General features: G+C 41.1%; 1 protein-coding gene across 8 annotated transcripts in view; it reads left to right on the forward strand.

The window, feature by feature from the left end:
• UNC13A (unc-13 homolog A) overlaps positions 1–24,226 on the forward strand; it is a 667,493-nt gene that overhangs the window by 606,850 nt on the left and 36,417 nt on the right. For 3 of the 8 annotated variants that reach the window (XM_075863594.1, XM_075863609.1, XM_075863624.1), the window contains 6 exons: positions 1,288–1,317; positions 6,662–6,718; positions 7,515–7,595; positions 7,828–7,975; positions 12,445–12,501; positions 13,696–13,788. In XM_075863594.1, the coding sequence (XP_075719709.1) occupies positions 1,288–1,317; positions 6,662–6,718; positions 7,515–7,595; positions 7,828–7,975; positions 12,445–12,501; positions 13,696–13,788 (466 nt within the window). The remainder of the gene's footprint in view (positions 1–1,287; positions 1,318–6,661; positions 6,719–7,514; positions 7,596–7,827; positions 7,976–12,444; positions 12,502–13,695; positions 13,789–24,226) is intronic. The other 5 variants (XM_075863599.1, XM_075863631.1, XM_075863603.1 and 2 more) reach the window with 3 other exon arrangements.

The raw sequence follows: 24,226 nt of genomic DNA on the forward strand, positions 1-24,226 counted from the left end.
TTAATCCATTACGTTGGTTGTGTATTGTATTGTCTAAAGACTAAAGCAGCGCCGGTGGTCCCGTTTTTCCTACTCCTAAACTACTACAAATTAGGATGTGAATACCCTCAAATTAAAGCTGAGAGTCTTCACTTTAAGCCCATATTGATTATATTACTGTATATTATGTTTTGGTAAAATGCCAATACTTGTGTCACTGTCCAAATAATTCTGGACCTAACTGTAAATATAAAAAAAATCAACAAATAGAAATGTTTATTTTTTTAAAGAAGAGACAGGGAAAGGGAAAACATAAATATAACAGAGTCAAATCAGACCTTTGTAAAAAAAAATAATGTATGTAAGAAATACTAATAAGAATTTGTACAAATGAATTTGGCAGCTTCAGGTGAAAAGAATGACAATATAAACCAGTGGTCTCTAACCTACCGTTCTCCAGCTTTTGCAAAACTACAACTCCCAGTATGTCCTAACAGCCACTGATAAACCAATATCGTCTATTGTTCACATTTATAAATATACTTCTTATGGTAAAGTCTAGTTCAACCTGTGCATTTCGTAATTTTCTCGATGCATCGTGACTTTTAACCTTCTGGCATCATCATGTGTTAATTCTGCTTTGGCTTTTCTGTCCCTTTTGTGCGTACCGTGCGTTCAGTTAATACTGTATTGTTGTGTCACATGTATGGGTGACGTTTACATTCACTGTCGCTGAATATTTAGAAGTTAACCAGGTGTGTATAAAAACTCAATGACAAACAGATATCAGAATTCACTTAGTTAAACACTTGACTGCCATAAAAAATGCTTGTTCCAAAGCAGTGACCGATTGTGACATGTTTCTGCAGGGGACGTTGCTGAGAAAACATGGGAAAGGGCTAGAGAAGGTAAACATGTATGCAGACCCTTCAGTCTTGTGTATTGCAAGGTTACATAGTTAAACATAGCAAGAATCCATAAAACTTGCAACGCCTGTGCAATAGAAATACTGTGTCAGCATTAAAGCTTGTCAAGAGTTTGCTGTAAACTATGTGGACGAACCTGTGTAGTTGTGGTCTGTAGTTGTATTGATAAAATACATTATATTCACCTAGCCAAGTATCTTCCCAAATAATGCTGAATATTTTATATACAGAAGCTAAGCAATGTATATTTGGTGTTGATTTGTGCAGTGTGTATGTAGCTGTGCTGTATATGTACAGTTTGTTTAGACATAAAATGGCTGTTTTTGTGTGGTTCTCTTTTCACACCCACACTCATATGTTAATCTCACACTTCTCTCTCCAGAGCAGGGTGAAGCTGCCGTACCATGCAGATGTAAGGACACTGTGTGTGTGTGTGTGTCTGTCTTTCTGCATTTTTCCCTATTCTCTATGTCTTTCTGTACAATCTGCCCTTGTGACATGTGTCCTAAACTTGTACCCTGTTACGTGTTATCTGCATTTGTGATGTCAATAGTGTGCAATGTAGCTGTGTACACCAAACTGTAGTTGATAATATTCTAGTGGAAAAAGGTCAGATTTGATATAAATAAAGGATAATTCTCCTATTGAAGGCTTATAAAATAAATTTGAATAAAAAGATGAATAGCATGTATTGTCCTGGTGTCCTTTTCTCCAGTATAAGTATATGTACAATGATAAACATACACAGTGTCGGACTGGGGTACCTTGGGCCCACTCGAGGATATAATTCTTGGGGCCCAGGCTTCAGCTATATAGAAATAATACTATCACTCTTGATTGTGTAATAAAATGTGTGTAGTAAATCAAAGATCAATATTACCCACATACAGTGATTATATAGTGGTAGATACAAGTCCTACACAGGCGATCTGCAGACCATATAAGTTAGAGGGGTTTTTCGATCTTAGACATTTATGACATATCCACACGAAATGGCAAAAATGTCTAATAGATTCTGGTCCCAATGGGAGTTACAGAAACAGCTGAGCAAGAACGATTAGACATTTTTGGCATTTCCTGTGGCGATAGGAAAACCCCTTTAATACCGTACAAGTAGTGCAGTCTGCAGCACTTTTGCTTCCGTGAAAAAAACGAGAAACCTAGCTAATGAAGGCAAAGAGAATCCAACTGAAACAAATGAATTACCATTGAAATCAATGGTAATTCAAACGGAAGTGATGCTTTCCATTTGGATTTTCTGTCATCTCTTTCTCTGGCGGAAGACAAATAGGTTTTCTGTATTTATTTTTTTAAACTTGTATTAACAGAAAATGAAAACATCAGAAACGCTGTCAGAGTCATCCACTAACATTACGGATTCTTGGCTGTTCCACCACTGATGGTTTCCTGGATCCCTGATGCTTCATTTTTTTTTATAACTTAGTGTCATAGTGTATCATCCATAACATTGTCTGTCACATTACCACAGTGTGATGTGACATTGTTGTGAGCAACAGACATGACCCCAGATTGTAAATAAAGGAGCATCAGGGAGCCCAGGAAAGCATCAGTGGTGGAACAGTCAAGAATTAGTAACATAAGTCTATGGTATGTATTTCATACACATACACATACAAGATTCATCAACAAAGAAAAGAAACCCAGAAACCCCTTAAATTAATGCATTTCTTCAGATTATATGAATATTAAACCTGTTCTAACAAATTGAGTGTTGGGGACAGGGCTGCCATTACAAAATTTTGGGCCCATACTGTTTCATGATCAGGGCCCTCATAAAATAGGATCTCATAAAATAAGGGGGCCCTGGTGGTAGATCATCTACCCCTCCTCTCCTGTAGAGAGTGCCCCACACAGTGCTCCCTGTATATAGTATTACATCCGCCCTGTATGGGGCCACACACAGCCCCCTGTAGATAGTGCCACACATAGCCCCCTGTATATAGTGCCACACACAGCCCCTCGTAGATGGTGCCACACAGCCCCCTGTAGATAGTGCCACACACAGCCCCCTTGTAGATCGGGCCACACACAGACCCCTTGTAGATCGTCAAACACACATCCCCCCTTGTAGATAGAGCCACACAGCCCCCCTTGTAGATAGTGCCACACCGCCCCCCTTGTAGATAGTGCCACACAGCCCCCCTTGTAGATGGCACCACACACAGCCCCCCTTGTAGATTGTGCCAAGCACAGCCCCCTTGTAGATAGTGCCACACAGCCCCCCTTGTAGATAGTGCCATACAGCCCCCCTTGTAGATAGCACCATACACAGCCCCCTTGTAGATAGTACCACACGCAGCCCTGCTTATAAATGGTGCCACACAAAGCCCCCTGTAGATGGTGCTACACACAGCCCCTGTAGATGGTACCACACACAGCCCCCTTGTAGATGTTGCCACACACTGTCCCCTTGTAGATGGTGCCACATAGTCCCCCTTGTAGATAGTGCCACACAACCCCCCTTGTAGATAGTGCCACACAGCCTCCCCTTGTAGAAAGTGCCACACAGCCCCCTGCAGATAGTGCCACACAGCCTTCCTTTGTAGATAGTGCCACTACTTCCTTGTAGATAGTGCCACACAGCCCCCCCTTGTAGATAGTGCCACACAGCCCCCCTCTTGTAGATAGACAGACAGAGCTGCTCCACAGCCTCGAGACGCCAAGACGAGACCCTTGCGTAGGCTGGCCTGATCCAGTGACGTCATCTAACGTGGCCTGTAGCCACGAAGTGGCGGAGCAGGGAGCCTCTCCGCCATAGTATTCAATTGTGTCTGCGTCATGAGGGGGCCCATAAATGTTCTCATGACTCGGGCCCTATAGTGGTAGTTCCGCCACTGCAGCAACTGGCAGCCGTGGCCCTAAACTTTTACTGGGGACTGGCCCGGGGGGCACATGCCCCCTGCCCCTTTGTGTACACATGTAATAGTTAGGACCCCTTTGTGCCTCCCTATAGTAGTTAGGACCCCTATGTGCCCCCATATAGTAGTTAGGCCCCCTGTGCCCCCCTTATAGTAGTTAGGCCCCTTTGTACCCCTATATAGTATTTATGCCCTTTTTGTGCCCCTATAAAGTATTTAGGCCCTGTTTGTGCCCCTATATAGTAGTTCCCCTTTGTGCCTCCACATAGCAGTTAGGTCCCCTTTGTGCCCCCATATAGTAGTTAGGCCCCCTGTGCCCCCCTTATAGTAGTTAGGCCCCTTTGTACCCCTATATAGTATTTATGCCCTTTTTGTGCCCCTGTAAAGTATTTAGGCCCTGTTTGTGCCCCTATATAGCAGTTCCCCTTTGTGCCTCCACATAGCAGTTAGGTCCCCTTTGTGCCCCCATTTAGTAGTTAGGCCCCCGTTTTGTGCCCCTTTATAGTAGTTAGGCCCCCCTATGTGCCTCCATATAGTAGTTAGGCACTATTTATGCCCCTATAGCAGTTAGGCCTCCTTTGTACCCCTATATAGACGTTAGGCCCTTTTTGTGCCCCCCATATAGTTGTTAGTCCCTCTTTGTGCCTCCATATAGCAGTTAGGTCCCCCTTTGTGTCCCCATATAGTAGTTAGGCCCCCTGTGCCCCCGTTATAGTAGTTAGGCCCCTTTGTACCCCTATATAGTATTTATGCTATTTTGTGCCCCTATAAAGTATTTAGGCCCTGTTTTTGCCCCTATATAGTAGTTCCCCTTTGTGCCTCCACATAGCAGTTAGGTTCTCTTTGTGCCCCCATTTAGTAGTTAGGCCCCCATTTTGTGCCCCTTTATAGTAGTTAGGCCCCCCCCTATGTGCCTCCATATAGTAGTTAGGCACTATTTATGCCCCTATAGCAGTTAGGCCTCCTTTGTACCCCTATATAGACGTTAGGCCCTTTTTGTGCCCCCCATATAGTTGTTAGTCCCTCTTTGTGCCTCCATATAGCAGTTAGGTCACCCTTTGTGTCCCCATAGAATAGGTTCCCTTTGTGCCCCCATGTAATAGTTAAGTTCCCTTTGTGCCCCATGTAGTAGTTAGGCCCCCTATGTGCCCCCATATAGTTAGGCCCTCTTTGTGCCCCCTTTAGTAGTTAGGTCCCCTTTGCAGCCCTATAGTAGTTAGGCCCCTTTGTGCCCCCTCATATAGTAGTTAGGCCCCCCTATGTGCCCCCTATATAGTACTTAGGCCCCCCTTTTTTCCTCCATACAGTATATAGGTCCACTTTGTGCCACCTCCTATAGTATTTAGGCCCCCTTTGTGTTCCTATACAGAATTTAGGCCCCCTTTGTGCTGCCGATATATAGTTAGGCCACTTTTTCCCCCTCAAAGTTTGGTTCCCTATTGCGCTGATTTAAAAAAAAAAAAAAAAACTCACCAGACCCCGGTCTCACGATGGGAGGATCGATCCTTTGGTTGCTGTTCATGGCCTGGCGCATTGACATCATCATGTTGCCTGTGTCAGGATACCGACGTCCTCTACGATGTCTAGTAGGCTACAGGACTGTAAACAACCTGTGGCCTACAAAAGTAAGGGACAGGCCAGGGAGCCAATGTCTCTCTGCTTCGCTTCCAGAGAGAAGCAGCTTGGTGCCTCGGCCTACCAGAGGACCCTCTGGTCCTCTGGTAGGTAAGTCTGACGCTGAATATACATCATCCACTGCTACCGATCAGTGCATTGAGTTTTTTTTAACCTTTCATGAACAAATGTCTTTTATACAAGGGATTATTCATAGACATTCATGAAATATGCCATAAATGGATCAATTCAGTCAGAGATAGAATTATTGCTCAAGAGCTATTTTTATCTTGTGTATTTTCGTGCAAAAATGTTTTTTTTCACATTTCCAGCTAATACACAATTAGGAGGCTTAAACAGGACCTGTCAGACCTCCTGACATGAAAGTTTTTTTTTACTTAAATAATTTTGGAGGATGTTTTTTGTAGCACCCTTCATTGTGCCATTACTGTTATTCCTCCTGAAAAGGTCTGAATAAATTGACAACTGGGTGTTAGCATTTCCCTTGTCAACAGAGTGTGTGTCTCACTACACAGTCTGACACTATCCAGTCAGTGTTGACAGTGTCAGACTGTGCAGAGACATAACCCAATGACTAGGCAAATGGTAATGTCCAGTTTTCAATTATTCGTACATTTCCCAGAATGGCAGAATGCAGGGTTCTAAGAAAAGGTGCATCAGAATTATTATTTTATGGGGAATGCAAGTGGTTACCAAAACAGACATGTCCGGAGAGGTGAAAAGTGGGTATGACACAGTAGAAAACTAGAATTTAGAAGACTTGTTTTAAACAAATGTTGACCCTGTAAATATACGAAATATAATAGTTTTGTTATAAATATACAATATGGTTGCTGAGTAAAAATATAATTATAGGCTATATTACTCTTATTGCTCTGTGGAAACAAATGGCTGAGTAGATCTCTATTGAACTCCAGACATTCAGGGAAAAAAATATTTCAAAAAGGCCAAGTTAGCATGGGATAATAGTATAATATTTGGGAATTCATCCCCACGTACAGAAAAAAAAGTATGGTACTTCCTTTTCTATTAGAACTTTATTATAAAAAATTAAGACAGGGCATTCCCCATACACTCATTTATGCCAGAACATTAGAGTAAATCGAGGAAGAAGAACAGAGGCTACACGGAATGTTGTACATGGATATAATTATTCTATACTCTCTAACATTTGCTAGCATTTATTTCTTATTCCAGATCATTCTATGTGTAACCATTCTGGTGGTTCTTGTTTCTCAATAGGGGACTCATCTCATCATTAATGCTGCTAAAGAGTTGGGCCAACTTTCCAAACTCAAGGTAGAGATTCAAGAATAAAATTATTTTTTCAGTAATCAAATTTTTTCCCTTTAAAGGTAGCGGTTACGTTAAGCATCATATTATAAAACTGTAGGAGCTGAGAAGAATAATATATATTTCTGTATCAAAAGATTCCAGCTAACCTGTAATTAATAAATTTTAATCCTTGCTCCCTGTGGCCTTATAAGGGTTATCCCACGAAGCACATTTATCACCTATCCACAGGATAGGTGATAAATGTCTGATCCCTGGAGGCCTTATTGTTGGGACCCCCACGACCACTAGAATGGTGGTCCCAAACCCCCCGTTCTTCTTCACTGCACTACTGCAGTGAGGAGTTTGAATGGAGCAGTGGTCGAGAATGCCCCATGCCGCTCCATTTAATGTCTGTAGGACTGATGTAAACAGCCGCGCGCTGTACTTGGCTATCCTTGTCAGTCCCATGTACAATGGAGCAGCAGCGCTCAACCGCTGCTCCATTAAAACTCCTCCTCATTGCGATCGAGCAATGAGTAGGAACCAGGGGCTCAGTATAACCTCTTTAATGTCACCGGGAGCAGGAATTTATATAAATTAATTATAGGTTATCCTGAATCTTTTGACACAAAACTATATATCCCACTTCACAGCTCCTCCTGTTCTATAACATGCTGTCCGTAGATTGAACAGCAAATTCAATATGACAGGTTCCCTTTAAACTAGTTTACATCTCCTCAGTTTAATATCTGGCTTGTAATATACAGTTGATACATTATTAAACTTCTTTTCTTCCATGTTCTTTTCTTTTCTTCTCAAGGATCACATGGTAAGAGAGGAAGCAAAGAGTTTGACCCCAAAGCAATGCGCTGTAGTGGAGCTTGCACTGGATACTATTAAGGTAATTGTATTTCACAAGTTCATAGTTAGAGCTATGGCTATGGGTTACATCTCATAAATCTTTAGACATGTCTTTTTTTTTACATTGCATTGTACTATATTGTATTGTATTTTATTGTATTGTATTGTGTAGCTGTGAATGCACTATATCAGAGTTACTAGACTTGAGATGGCAAGAGTGATATAAGGGTGCTGCCCTATACTGTGCTAATTTAGCTGGTCTTATTTTACAGCAATATTTCCATGCTGGAGGTGTTGGTCTCAAAAAGACTTTCCTGGAGAAAAGTCCTGACCTACAGTCTCTACGCTATGCACTGTCGCTTTATACACAAGCTACGGATACACTCATCAAAACCTTCGTCCAAACGCAATCTGCTCAGGGTGAGATATTTTATCCCCATCTATTCGTCATTTGGCATATATATTTGAAGGTGTGATATAGTACTCACATAGACCGAGGTGGTAGCTGCTTTTTGTTTGCTGAACACAGATCCATGTGATTAAACTTCAAGGGAATGTCTCATATATTTAATTTTAGTTTCATTAATAAGTAATCTGTTGAAGAGAAATAATGTTTTTTATTTTCTTTAAAATGTTGTAGCTATTCATTTTAGGGGCATCCATATTGGAAACACAGACTTCCTTCCTCGATTGTCTGTATAGACAAAGAAGTAGGTATGTGTTCGTATAGTCTCCAGGAAGCAATAGACTATAGCCCCCTCCCCCATAGACCAGGGAGTGACAGGGGAGATGCTTAACCCCTTCCCAACATTCGCCGTATATACAAGGCGGAGGTCGATTGGAGGAGGGTGGAGTATCTTACAGTCAACACCTTGTAACACAGTGTAACGTTAGAGTGCGATCCTGTTTAACCCCTTAGATGCCGCAGTCAATAGCAACCGCGGTGATCTAAGCCGTTAGAATGATTGTGGCTGCCCCCTCTGACATGCCATTGCGCCCCCCCTTCTTCACAATCGCAGGGTGCCGATGGTCATCATGGCAGAAAGGTCTGCCATCTTTGTACACCTATTATGTCCTGCTGGAGGCAGGGCTTAATAGGTGCCTGTGAGAAACACGGTATACTGTAATACATTAGTTTTGTAGTATATTGTGTAAGCAATCCAATGATCACTGGTTCATGTTCCCTAGGGGGGCTAGTAAAAAAAAGTTAAAAACCATTAAATAACTTTTTATATATATATATTTATTTTATTTTAATAAAAAAATTAAATATTAAAAGTTCAAATAATCCCCTTTTCATATTTTCCCAAAAAAGCAATCATTTTTTTTTTTACATAACTGGCATTGCAGAGTCCGTTAAAGTCAGAACTATAAAAAGATAACATTATTTAGCCCGCTTGGTGAACGCCGTAAAAAATAATAAACTAAAATAAAGTTAACGTGCCGTTTTTACCGGACAGTAAATGTTTTAAAAATGAACCCCTCCAAAAACATAGAGGAATCTTTATTTTTACAGTTTCCTACTATATTATATGGTGCAATAAATGGTGCCAAAAAAAACGACAACTCGTCCCGCAAAACTCAAGCCCTTATACGGCTTTATCGACTAAAGTTATGGCTTTTGGAAGGTGGGGCGGAGGACCGAAAATGAAAATCTAAAAATGGCCACGGAGGGAAGCGCTTAAAAAGCCTTATTTGTGTACATAGTGTAAAGGCCCTATTACACCGGATGATAATCGTCTGGTGCAGCGAGCACCGATTAACAAGACATGGTTGATCGGTGCTCGTTTGCACCTGTCACACGGAGCTATGGATGGGGACAAGCGGTTGTTACTCCTATCGCTCGTCCCCATACGTTATTATCATGTTGGCAGCGCACCTCCCTGTTTACACAGGGAGATGTGCTGCCGACAACGATAATATTCAACTTTTTTTAAACTATACGACCAGCAGATGATCGAGCTCGTTCATCTGCTGATCGCTGCCCTGTTTACACAGGGCAATTATCGGGAACGAGCGTTCTATGAATGCTTATCTGCCCGATAATCGCCCAGTGTAAAACCCCCTTTACTATCTTGCCTTATCTAGGTCTTCATCGGTACAATAGAGCTGTCATTTAATCCCCCACCCTCTGCTGACCCTGTCCCAGTCTACAGGCTAAACGGACTCGTGAGCTACGGAAACAGGAAATATTAGCATATTGTGATTGCTCTAGCGACCAGTGTGAAAACTGGAATAGTTTATTTTTTTATATATGTATAGTCAGATAAAAAAACACACAAAAAAAAATAAAAAATGTTTATAATAAAAATCTGTCATTTTCTGATACATTCTCTTTAAAAAGTCAAATCAGTCAGCAGTCAGCTGTCGAAGGGTACTTTGGAAATTATATATTCCTGTAAAAATTAGATCTGTTCAGTTATCACTTGTCATTATTAGTAAGGCCTCATGCACACGAATGTGTTTTTGCGTCCGCAATTCCTCCGAAAATCTGCGGGTGAATTGCGGACCCATTCATTGCTATGGGCCCATGCACACAACCGTGGTTTCCATGGTCCGTGCACTGGCCGGGAGCCTGAACCGTAAAAAGGCTAATTTAAATCAATGAAACTCCGCGGCCGTTCGTGCCGCAATCACGGGCCGCGCACACAGCTACGGTCGTGTGCATGAGGCCTAAGTAAACTTGCTGTAAAATAAATGCTCTCATAGATAAGCATGGGTAAACAATTGACTTTCTTTCAATTTACTCCTTAGATCTTTTATTTTGTTTGCTCTTTCAGTTTAGGGACAGCAAGTCCACTGTTGCAATAATCTCAAATGCAGCAGCCTCGAGCTTTACTTTTTGGACATCTGTGAGCATGACATAGGGAGAGTGGGAAATTGAACATAACTTCATGTAATACCTGATTTTACTCTGTCTTGGGTGGATAGTTGCGCTCATTAAACATGTATTTCACAACAAAAATATATAGAAGGTCCTTCAGATAACAGAGACTGAAAAAGCCTTAAAGGGGTTGTCCGAGATTTAATGACTTTGTGTAAATGCTTGTAATTTATAAATGTAAATACATTTGTAATATACTTACATTTTCCAAAGTGGTCCCGTTTCCAGATCCTGCCGTGGGGAACTTGACGGGGGATGTCACTCTCTGCATTGGCTCTGTCCGCTTTGTTGATCTTGAATTCTTTGCCGGGTATACGACACGTCACTTGTGACATGGTGTATATCGGGTTGTTCTGCTTCACAGCCCGTAACGCGCATGCGCTGTCACTGCTGTTCTCGCGGTCCCTGCTGTTCTCGAGATAACAGCGGGGGCCGCACATGCACGTTACAACAGAACAAGCCGATATACACCACGTCACAAGTGACATGTCGTATACCCGGAAAATAATTCAAGATCAACTAAGCGGCCAGAACCAGAGCAGAGAGTGACGTCACCCATCAACTTCCCCACGGCAGGATCTAGAAACGGGTCCACTTTGGAAAATGTACGTTTATTACAAATGTATTTACATTTATAAATTCCAAGCATTAACACAAAGTCATTAAATCTCGGACAACCCCTTTAACAACAAGCTACATTTTTCAGTCTTTGCCTCTTTGCCTTGCAGTAGCTATAACTGTTTTATTTTTTAATTGACGTGACTATATGAGGCCTTGTTTTATGCAGGAGAGAATGTATTTTTTATTCTGCGTGGTTTGGGGGTAGAAAAAATTTACTTTGTAAGTTATATCATTTATTTTTGCGGCGTAAATATAGGATAAAGCGATTTTAGTTTATTTTTTTATCCTGTTAATGTTTCACGCTAAATAACCTATTCAATTTTTTTTAAGGTTATTACAGCCGTTTAGATACCTAATATGTGTATTTTTTTTGTTTTTATGTAATGTATGGGAAATAAAATATATTTTATGCAAAATCATTTATTTTTTTGTGACTTTTTTTTTTGTTACTTTTTTTTTTAATCCCATAAAGGGATAACTTTATTTACAATATATTTTTTTATCTTATAATGTATTAGCCTACTCTTGTATGTTACATAGGGACAGTTTACGGATGCACATCCGTAGCCGTCCGTATTTACGGAAGCACCCATAGGCTTCTATGGGACAGTCCGTGCGGTAATTACAGACAAGAACAGGACAGGTTCTATAATTTTTTCAGCACGGACACCCATCCGTAAAAATATGGAAAGTTGTCCGCGGCCAATGAATGGGTCCGTAATTACGGATGAAAAATACGCTCATGTGTATGGGGCCTTACTGAGCAGACATAGGACCCCGGGGCTGGTTCCCCAAGTCGTTGATTGCGTCACCGGAAACCCAAGGAGGAAAGTCCCCTTTGATAATGCTGCAGTCATGGATCGCGGCTATTAAAGCGTTAAAAAGCTGGGGTTGCAATTTTTCAGGAGCTGTTAGTTACAGCTCCTGCCTAGAGGATGAGCACTCACAGGAGCGATCATATGCCTTTTCTTCAGCGATGCCAAAAGATGACACTGTAGACTAGAGACCCACAACGCCTGCCGTCAAAAGACGGTGGGTGGTCGAGAAGGGGTTAAATATCTGACTAGTCACAGCCTTAACATGTGCTCATGTGTGCGATGGGGTGTTTACCTATGTCATATACAGATTATGTTTTGGGAGTATAAGTATGTAAGTATATTTTAATTAATCATAAAATGAAAAAAAAAACATTCCTATATCAATTTTCCACAATGGAAAGCCAGTAAGGGGTTATAAGCATCAATCAGTATGGTTGTGTATCATGAACTTAATCGGTCTGTGCAGAGTATGTAAAGCACCTGTCCTTTCTTTTCTTCCTATCACTCTGCACCTCTATCCTCACACCTCCTCCATCTCTTACTTTTTCCCTTTCTTTATACCCCAGTCCATGATGGAAAAGGTATTAGGTTTACACTTAGTGAAGAGATTTATCCAGAAAAGGGTATGTCATTGGTGCAAAGGCTTTTGGAAGCATGTCCTTTCCTGCTCTGCCAGCTAGTGTGTTAGTTTACTCAATTCTACTGCAGCTAGAGCTACTTTTCCAGCTGATGAGTAATACTAGGGGGAAGCATGGAGAAACTCCAGTCCCACTTGTCAAAATAGACAAAACCCCATCATGTTCCTATTTTGGAGTAGGAAATTGTTGTCTACTACATTTGTGATATTTTCTCTAAATGGAAAAAACAATGCATTTTAAACCATGCAACTGTTTGTGGACATCTCCTTGCATTGATTTAAGAACTTGGCTTAGGCCATAAGGTATAAATGCTTAATTTTTAAGTTAAATTGACTTGGCCACAGTCTGCAGACAGCCAGTTCTGTCGTAGTGTTGACCTATCTAAGTGGGACTGAAGTGTTAACTCTTCAGGTGGTAACACCTTATGGCACGTTCTTGTGCTCCTTATTACACACACTGAATGTAATATCGTCTTGCAAGACTTAGCAAGATGACCCTTTGCCTGTGAAAAGCATGCACTGCATCAGAATGCCCAGTCCATTACAAACATATCATCATTTAATTTTTTAATTTTTTAAATTTAAAAGACCCTATTAGGCCGGGTTCCCACGAGTCGGATACACTGCGTAAAAGCTGTGCAGAGTTCTCGACCTTAAACGCTACATGGGAAGCCAGCCTAATGGTAGCACTTAGATTTAGTTTATATGCTACATAGGTAAATGGTAAGAAGATGAGAAAAGGAACCATGCTGGCAAGTATGTCAGAGCAAAAGCATTGAAAAGGTTTTTTTGGGAAGGGATTAGGAGGGTGATCTCAACAAATGCTTTTGAATTAATAATAAATAAAATAGTATTAAGCTGCATGTTGCACTTGGAAAGCATGGAGAATCTGCAGTGGCCTTATAGCATCTCATAAGCATTGACTGCCGGACTTGGGTTACAAGTAAAATAGTAACACAATTCCTCAGAATTTATACATTTCTCAGAATAAATTACTGCTGGCAGGAGAAAAATTAGAAATCCAGTACGTTCATTTTCATAATAAAATACCAGAAAATTGCAAAATGGTCTTCATGTTAAGAGGCCAGTCCAACCCTGCCAGCAGTTGTACTCAGGGACATTGCTGGTATCTCAATACAAAGGCTTTGATTTAGTTATTTGCACTTTTTTTGTTCTCCAGGATCTGGTGTGGATGACTCAGTCGGAGAAGTTTCCATCCATGTGGAGCTGTTTACACACCCTGGAACAGGAGAGCACAAAATCAGTGTCAAAGGTAACAGATAGAAAATAATTTTGTTTGATATAAAGGTAAATCCTGGACTATGCCTAAAGAGATTAGAAAGTGATTGCAGGCATTTTGTTTTCTTTAGACTTTTTCTTTGTGCTTTATGAATAAGGTATACATACGTTACAGCAATAAGTGCACTACTGGATTTTGGTGTGTGTTTTTTTGCCGTTGTAATAACTTGTTGCATACTACCTTTTATTACATACAGAAAATACATACAGAAATTCTGAGTGGAACAGTATTTTCTTTTACATACTACAGAAAATGTATGTTATGGTATTGTAGGTTACTTTTATTGCTTCAATTAAGATATCTCATGCTAGAGAAAGGGGGTGAGAAAGAAATAATACTAAAATAAAAAAAAGGGCAAAAGAAGAAGCCGAATAATTGCTTGGCGAAACGGCCGCCGGGACATTAGGGCAATATCAGGGACAATATAATTGAGGGAAAGGCAAAGGTTAAAGATAGTGTCTATATTACTAGCAGAATTTAAGCAGCCAAGCAAGGAGAGGGAGTTCGGAAAAGATGTGCACAGCGGCTCAGCCATATAGCAGGCAATTTTCCTTCTGAACGGCAGAAAGCACAGTAGCCATGCAGAGTGAAAGAACAGTCACGTTGCTACTTTGTAGTCAAACACTGTTTACATTTTGTTCACAGTTATCTCTGCAGATTTGAGGAAGCCCAAATAATTCACCGGCCCTCTGTGAAAGACTCCGTATGTTCCCTGTATGGTGTGAGGTCACCTACACCACAGAGTGCATTCAGAGTAAGGTCGGATTCACGCGAGCGTGTGTGTTTTGCGCGTGCAAAAAACGCAGCGTTTTGCGCGCGTAAAAGGTCCATAACAACTCCGTGTGTCAGCAGTATATGATGCGTGGCTGCGTGATTTTCGCCCGGCCACCATCATTATGACAGTCTGTTTTTATGTTTGTAAACAGCAAAACATTCATCGTTTTGACCACTGTAGCGCGCATCGCGCGTGGCACACGGAAGTGCGTCTGTGTGCCGTGCGCGGTTTTCACGCACTCATTGACTTCAATGGGTGCGTGCAGCGCGAAAAACTGCGAAATATAGGACATTTCGTGCCCCATTGACTAACATAGGTCCATGCGATGCGCGTGAAAATCACGCGCGTGGCACGGACGTATTATATGTTCGTCTAAATAAGCCCTTACTACAATACCAAATACAAAATATATGGGACACCCAGCTCACTAGTCCCTGGGCAGACACAATAAATAGCCCATATTTTTGCCCCTTTTTTTTTTTTTTGCAAAAGTGTTGCATATCGTTCAAACAATGGAACACATCCAAAAATATACTTTAAATATCTAAAAATAGAAAAAAAGAGATGCATGGTGCAAATCACCCATGGAGGGATATTTTTAAAAAGTGAGATAAGTAATGAACTCACCAATAGTGGTTGTGCTATTTCAGGCACAACTCTGATGTCAGCGATGTATAAGCTTCCAATTGGTCAGTTGCAGCCAAGGTCCAAACCGGAAAACAGGGACTGTTTCCGCCAGGCACAGAGGTTTAGTGTTTAAAAGCAAAAAATGAACCATAGATTTGCGCTGCTGTTAGGTAACAATTCCAAGTCCAGGAAATTGGTTTAATAATAAAGGTTTATTAAAAAAAGGCTACGGGTTTCCATGCTGAACTAGTGTTTTCATCAGACCATAAAAATAAACAGTGATAGAGGCTCTCTAATAAGGCCTTAGAATAATCCAACAATAGCTATACAGCTTGGGAGTGTCAGTGGTGGTTTGCGGGTTGAGGTCAGATGCAATTTCCCATTATAAAATGATCTGGGAAGGAATAGATAATAATATAAACGTGTATTTAAAACTTCATGTATTAAAATAGAAATACTATAGGAGGAGTGCTGAGGTATCAGGATTGTATTTTACCAATCATATTTAACATCACAAACTAGAAAATGTATAACGAGGGGTATTTATTCTGCAACCCTTGTGATAATGTTTCAAAGTGAGTTGCAGTGTCCATGTATTTGATTACTCTCTAGATCAATTAATTTGTGTAAGTTAACAACCACTTAGGCGGTCGGAACGAAGCGCTGAGAGACACAAACTGAAACCGTTGGTTTCCATTTCCATCACCATTGGTGACGGATCCGGTGCCAATGGTTTCTGTTTGTCTCCGTTGTGCAAGGGTTCCGTAGTTTTGTAGGAATCAATAGTGTAGTCGACTACGGTATTGGATTCCGTCAAAACGACGGAACCCTTGCACAACGGAGACAAACGGAAACCATTGGCACCGGATCCGTCAACGGTTTACGTTTGTGTCTGTCAGGGCTCCGTTCCGACGGAAAGCTCAGACGGAACGTCGGAACAGAGCCCTAGCGCAGATGTGAATGAAGCCTAAGTACATAGTTATATAGGTTGAAAAAGACATCCTTCAAATTCAGCCTTTCTAAGACCTGTATATTTGATCTAGAGGACGCCCACAGAAAAACACCCTCAGTAATTGTTATAAATTTTACTTGCCAGTCCCTTGATCAATTAAAACATATTTCTCCTGACTAGAAGTCATGAGATAAATGTTTAGCTGTTTTTGTATTGCTACATCTTGTGATTCCAAAACTTACTGTAAAGAGAACCCTTTCCTACATTGACCATTACCCTGCTTTTCCTCAACATGTCCCCTTTTTACATGGTCCTTTGTGCATACATATATATAATGCATTCGGAAAGTCTTCAAACCCTTTCAAGTTTTTTCAGATTTTGTTACGTTGAGGCCTTGTACTAAAATAAAATAAAAATCACGTTTTTTTCCCATCATTCTGCACTCAATACCCCATAATGACGAAGTGAAAACAGAATGTTAGTAATCTTTACTAATTTATTGAAAAGGAAAAACTATAATATTGCATTGACCTAAGTGTTCAGACCCTTTACTTAGTACTTAGTTGAAGCACCTTTGGTAGCGATAACAGCTTCTAGTCTTCTTGGGTATGATGCCACACCTGGATTTGCACACCTGGATTTGGGGATTTTCTGCCATTCTTCCCTGCAGATCCTCTCAAGCTCTGTCATGTTGGATGGGGACCATCGGTGGACAGACATTTTCAGGTCCCTTCAGAAATGTCTGATTGGGTTCAAGTCAGGATTCCGGCTGGGCCACTCAAGGACATTAACAGAGTTGTCCCTAAGGCCCTCCTGTGTCATCTTCGCTGTGTGCTTAGGGTCATTGTCTTTTTGGAAGGTGAACCTTCTGCCCAGTCTGAGGTCCAGAGCACTCTGGATCAGGTTATCATTAAGAATATCTCTGTACTTCGTGCTGTTCATCTTTCCCTCAACACTGACCAGTCTCCCTGTCCCAGCCGCTGAAAACACCCCAACAGCATGATGCTGCCACCACCACCACGCTTCAATGTAGGGATGGTATTGAGCAGGTGACGAGCAGTGCCTGATTTCCTCTAGACATGATGCTTAGAATTGAGGCTTAACCCCTTATGGACGCAGCCTTGTTTTGGCCTTAAAGAGGCTCTGTCACCAGATTTTGCAACCCCTATCTGCTATTGCAGCAGATAGGCGCTGCAATGTACATTACAGTAACATTTTTATTTTTAAAAAACTAGCATTTTTGGCCAAGTTATGACCATTTTTGTAGTTATGCAAATGAGGCTTGCAAAAGTCCAAGTGGGCGTGTTTAAAAGTAAAAGTCCAAGTGGGCGTGTATTATGTGCGTACATCGGGGCGTTTTTAATACTTTTACTAGCTGGGCTTTCTGACGAGAAGTATCATCCACTTCTCTTCACAACGCCCAGCTTCTGGCAGTGCAGACACAGCCGTGTTCTCGAGAGATCACGCTGTGTCGTCACTCACAGGTCCTGCATCGTGTCAGACGAGGGAGGACACATCGGCACCAGAGGCTTCAGTTGATTCTGCAGCAGCATCGGCGTTAGCAGGTAAGTCGATGTAGCTACTTACCTGCAAACGCTGATGCTGCTGCAGAATCAACTGTAGCCTCTGGTGCCGATGTGTCCTCGCTCGTCTGACACGATACAGGACCTGTGAGTGACGTCACAGCGTGATCTGGCAGAAGCTGGGCGTTGTGAAGAGAAGTGGATGATACTTCTCGTCAGAACGCCCAGCTAGTAAAAGAAGTAAAAACGCCCCGATGTACGCACATAATACACGCCCACTTGGACTTTTACTTTTAAACACACCCACTTGGACTTTTGCAAGCCTCATTTGCATAACTACAAAAATGGTCATAACTTGGCCAAAAATGCTCGTTTTTCAAAAATAAAAACGTTACTGTAATCTACATTGCAGCGCCTATCTGCTGCAATAGCAGATAGGGGCTGCAAAATCTGGTGACAGAGCCTCTTTAAGGCTCAGAGCCCATTTTTCAAATCTGACATATTTCACTTTATGTGGTAATAACGTCGGAATGCTTAAACATATTCAAGCGATTCTGAGATTTTTTTCTCGTGACACATTGGGCTTCATGTTCGTGGTAAAATTTGGTTGATATATTCAGTGTTTATTGGGGAAAAATTTCAAAATTTAGACAAAGTTTTGAAAAAATAGCATTTTTCAGAATTTAAATGCATCTGCTTGTAAAACAGACGGTTATACCACCCAAAATAGTTACTAGTTCACATTTCCCATATGTCTACTTTAGATTGTCTTCGTTTTTGAACATTCTTTTATTTTTCTTGGACGTTACAAGGCTTAGAACATAAACAGCAATTTCTCATATTTTTAAGAACATTTCAAAAGCCTTTTTGTTAAGGTACCTCTTCAGTTCTGAAGTGGCTTTGAGGGGCCTATGTATTAGAAACCCTGATAAAACACCCCATTTTAAAAACTAGACCCCTCAAAGTATTCAAAACAGCATTTAGAAAGTTTTTTAACTCTTCAGGCATTTCACAGGAATTAACCCCTTGAGTACCCAGCTCATTTTGGCCTTGAGGACCAGACCCATTTTTTCAAATCTGACATGTATCACTTTATGTGGTAATAACTCCGGAATGCTTTTACCTATCCAATTGATTCTGAGATTGTTTTCTCGTGACACATTGGACTTTAGTTTAGTGCAAAAATTTGGTCGATAAATTCATTCCTTATTTGTGAAAAACACCAACATTTAGCGAAAATATGAAGAAATTATGATTTTTCCCATTTTAAATGTATCTGCTTGTAAAACAGATGGTAATACCACACAAAATAGTTACCAATTAACATATCCCATATGTCTACTTTATGTTTGCATCGTTTTTTGAACATTCTTTTATTTTTCTATGACCTCACAAGGCTTAGAACTTTAGCAGCAATTTCTCATATTTTTAAGAAAATTTCAAAAAGCGATTTTTTCAGGGACGAGTTCAGTTCTGAAGTGGTTTTGAGTGCCCTATATATTAGAAACCCCCATAAAACACACCATTTTGAAAACTGCACCCCTCAAAGTATCTAAAACAGCATTCAGAAAGTGTTTCAACTCTTTAGGCGTTTTACAGGAATTGAAGGAAAGTAGAGCTGACATTTTCAAATTTCATTTTTTTTTACAAAATTCATATGTAATACATTTTCTTCTGTACCACAGAAGGTTTTACCTGAGAAACGCAACTCAATATTTATTGCCCAGATTCTGCAGTTTTTAGAAATATCCCACATGTGGCCCTAGTGCGCTAATGGACTGAAACACAGGCCTCAGAAGCAAAGGAGCACCTCTTGCATTTTGGGGCCTCCTTTTTTCAGAATATATTTTAGGCACCATGTCAGGTTTGAAGAGGTCTTGTGGTGCCAAAACAGTGGAAACCCCCGAAAGTGACCCCCATTTTTTAAACTACACACCTCAGGGAATTTATCTAGGGGTATAGTTAGCATTTTGACCCCACAGGTATTTTGCTATATTTTCTGGAGTTAGTCTGTGAAAATGAAAATCTACTTTTTTTCTGGAAAAACGTAAAAATTTCTAATTTTTGCAAGAAATAAAGGAGAGAAAGCACCCCAACATTTGTAAAGCAATTTCTCGCGATTACGGAAATACCCCATATGTGGTAATAAACTGCTGTTTGGACCCACAGCAGGGCTCAGAAGGGAGGGAGCGCCATTTGGATTTTGGAGCTCTGATTTTACTGGAATGGTTTTCAGTGCCGTGTCACGTTTGCAACGCCCTGGAGGGACCTAAACAGTGGAATCCCCCCAAAAGTGACCCCATTTTGGAAACTCTACCCCTCAAGGAATTTTTCTAGTGGTATAGTTAGCATTTTGACCCCACAGGTTTTTTGCTGAATTTATTGGAATTAGTCTGTGAAGATGAAAAGAGACTTTTTTTTGGAAAAAACACAGAATTTTCTAATTTTTATAAGGAATAAAGGAGAAAAAGCACCTCAACATTTGTAAAGCAATTTCTCCTGATTACGGAAATACCCCATATGTGGTAATAAACTGCTGTTTGGACCCATGGCAGGGCTCAGAAGGGACGGAGCACCATTTGGATTTTGCAGCTCAGATTTTGCTGAATTGGTTTCTGGGGGCCATGTCGCGAGTCCCTGAAGTACCAGTACAGTAGAAATTCCCCAGATGTGATCCCAATTTGGAGACTATACCCCTGAAAGAATTAAATTAGAGGTGTAGTGAGCATTTTGAGCCCTCAGGTGTTTTATAGATTTTATTAGAATTGGTCCGTGAAATATAACCTGTAGCTTTAGCTCAGAATTTTTCATTTCCACAAGGAATACAGGAAAAAAGACACCCCAAAATGTGTTACACAATTTCTCCTGATTACGGAAATACCCCATATGTGGTTGTAAACGGCTATTTGGACATACGGCAAGGGTCTAAACGGAAAAAGTGAAATTTCATTTTTGGAGTGGAGATTTTACAAAATTTGTTTTTGACGCCATGTTGCATTGCGCTGAGGTACCAGTACAGTGAAAACTCCTGAGAAGTGACCCCATTTAGGAAACTACACCCCTCAAGGAATTCATCTAGAAGTGTAGTGAGCATTTTGACCCGAAAAGGTTTTGCAGAAATTAGTGCACAGTGGATGTTGCAGATTGAAAATTGACATTTTCCACATATATGCTATTTCAGTGCCCAATGCGTTGGGCCCAGCTTGTACCACTGGAGACATACGCCCCATAAATTGTTAAACTGTTCTCCAGAGTACGGTAATACCCCATATGTGGTCATAAACCGCTGTTTGGGCACACTGCCAGGCCCAGAAGGAGCGCCATTTGGCTTTTGGAGCGCAGATTTTGCTTGGTAGTAGTTTTGTTTAGTGTTTTACTGGTGTTTCAGTTTATAATGTGGGGGCATATGTAATCTGTGCGGAGTACATACATTTTTTGCGTGACACACTGTCGTTTTTATTGGTACCATGTTTGGCTACGCGCGACTTTTTGATCACTTTTTATTCCATTTTTTTGGAAACAACGTGACCAAAAAAGGAAATTCTGCCATTGTTTTTTATGGTATTTTTTTTACGGTGTTCACCGTGCGGGATAAATGATATGATATTTTTTTAGGTCAGGCCGATACGAACGCGGCGATACCTATTATGTCTAGTTTTTGTCTTTTTTTTCATTTTTTTTCTAATTATAAAGGGCTTGATCAGGGAAACAAGGCGATTATTGTTTTAATTACGTAAAACTTGTATTTATTTATTTATCTAAAACTTTTTTTTTTACTTTTTTTTTACTTTTTTTTTTACTTTTTTTTCACTTTTTATTTTACACATACTAGGGGACTGGAAGATCTGATCTTCTGATCCCCTGCACAATACACTGCACTACTTCTGTATGTACTGATGTAGTGCAGTGTATTGTAACTGTCATTTTACAACTGACAGTTGAGCCTATTACGTCCTGCCTTGGGCAGGACCTAATATTCTCCCGTACCTGGCAACCAGGAAGCCGTTGCTAGGCTTCCTGGTTGCCATTGCAACCATCAGAACCCCGCGATTTTTCGCGGGGGGGGGCAATGGGGTGCAGAGGGAGCCCCCTCCCTCTGTATCAATCACTTAAATGCCGCTGTCGCTATTGACAGCGGCATTTAAGGGGTTAAACTACAGCGATCGGAGAGGACAGTGATCGCTGTAGTTGCAGTGGGATGTCGGCTGTATATTACAGCCGACATCCGATGAAGGTGGAGCGAGCACAGCTCCTGTGCCCGCTTCATCCTCAGGGCGTTACTATACGCCCATTTTCGGGAAGGCGTTAATAAAAAGTGTTTTTTTTTTTTTACACTGCTTTCTCTGATCTCCTCACGTATCTCACAGAAATGAGGAGATCAGAGAAAGTGACAGGAGCTTTCTCCTGCAGACGACGTCACAGACGGCTGTGATTGGTCAGTCTTCAGAGACTGACCAATCACAGCAATCGCCGGCATTGGGGACTGCTAATTGGTCCCCAGGCCGGTAGCAGAGACGGTTAGCTGTCAATGACAGCTGCCGCCGCTGTTCTGTCACTATGTGATTTCACATAGTGACAGTTTATTCCTGCGCCGTAATAGTACGTCGAAGGTACGCTGGCATAAGTGGCCAGCGACGTACTATTACGTCAAAGGTACGCAAGGGGTTAAAGCAAAGTGGAGGTGAAATTTGCAAATTTCATTTTTCTTGCTGAATTTCAATTTTATTCAATTTTTTTTCTGTAACACAGAAGGTTTTACCAGAGAAACACTACTAAATATGTATTGTCCAGATTCTGCAGTTTTTAGAAATGTCCCACATGTGGCTCTACTGCGCTCGTGGAATAAAACACAAGCCCTAGAAGCAAAGAAGCACCTAGTGCATTTTGAGGCCTCTTTTTTATTAGAATATATTTTAGGCAGCATGCCAGGTTTGAAAAGGTGTTGAGGTGCCAAAACAGTAGAAATCCCCCAATAGTGACCCCATTTTGGAAACTACACCCCTCAAGGAATTCATTTATGGTTGTTGTTACCATTTTGACCGCACAGTTTTTTCACAGCATCTATTTGAATTGGGCTGTGAAATGAAAAAAAAATATTTTTTTCCAATAACATGTCATTTTTGATCAAAATTTCTTATTTTCACAGGGAACAAAATACCCCATTTTGTTGCCCAATTTGTCCTTAGTGCGACAATACCCCATTTGTGGTGATAAACTGCCGTTTGGGCCCATGGGAGGGCTCAGAAGGAAAGGAGCGCTATGTGTTTGTTGGAGTCCAGATTAGCTGGATTGGTTTTCGGGTGCCATGTCGCATTTGCAAAGCCCCAGAGGTATCAAAGCAATAGAAACCCACCATAAGTGACCCCATTTTGGAAACTACACCCCTCAATGAATTCAAATATGGTTGTTGTTGTTACAATTTTGACCGCACAGTTTTTTCACAGCACCTATTTGAATTGGGCTGTGAAATGAAAAAAATGTCATTTTTTCCAATAAGATGTAATTTTTTATCAAAATTTCTTATTTTCACAGGGAACAAAATAGCCCATTTTGTTGCCCAATTTCTCCTGAATGCAGCAATACCCCATATGTGGCGATAAACTGCCGTTTGGGCCCATGGGAGGCCTCAGAAGGGAAGGAGCACTGTGTGTTCTTTGGAGTGCAGATTTTGCTGGTTTGGTTTTCAGGTGCCATGTCGCATTTGCAGAGCCCCAGAGGTATCAAAGCAATGGAAACCCACCAGAAGTAACCCCATTTTCGAATCTACACCCCTCAAGGAATTCATTTATGGGTAATGTGACCATTTAGACCCCATAGTTTCTTCACAGAATTTATTTGAATTGGGCTGGGAATTAAAAAATTTATATTTTTTCCAATAATATGTCGTTTTAGCTCAAAAATTCTTATTTTCACAAGAAATAAAATACTCCATTTTGTTGCCCAATTTGTCCTGAGTGCGGCAATACCCCATTTGTGGTGATAAACTGCCGTTTGGGCCCATGGGAGGGCTCAGAAGGAAAGGAGCGCTATTTGGCCTACTGGGGATTTTCTGGTGCGAAGTCATGTATGCAGAATCCCCTGAGGTACCAGTACAGTTGAAACCCGCAAGAAGTGACCCCGTTTTAAAAACTACACCCTTAAGGCATTCATCTAGAGGTATAGTGAGCATTTTGACCGGAGACATACACCCCATAAACTGTAATGTGGGTTCTCCTGGGTACGGCAATACCCTACATGTGGCTGTTATCAGCTGTCTGGGCACACAGCAGGGCCCAGAGGGGAAAGACGAGGGGGGATAAGCTGTGCGGAGAACATCAGGGTAAGTAAAATTGGGGTAAATTATAAACCAAGGGATGTATGATAAATTTTAAAACACTCTTTCATACAGAGCTCTGGTTTTTCGGGACACGTGTCACATAGATATATCGTGTCCTCACTAATCCCACCCTCATATAGCAGACTTTGCACCTCTTTTGACTTTTTCCCTTCTTGCCAGTTTGGGGAACATCTCCTGGAAAGTGTTGCCCTGGTACG

This window comes from Rhinoderma darwinii, chromosome 1, assembly GCF_050947455.1.
Source record: "Rhinoderma darwinii isolate aRhiDar2 chromosome 1, aRhiDar2.hap1, whole genome shotgun sequence".
Lineage (NCBI taxonomy): Eukaryota > Metazoa > Chordata > Amphibia > Anura > Rhinodermatidae > Rhinoderma > Rhinoderma darwinii.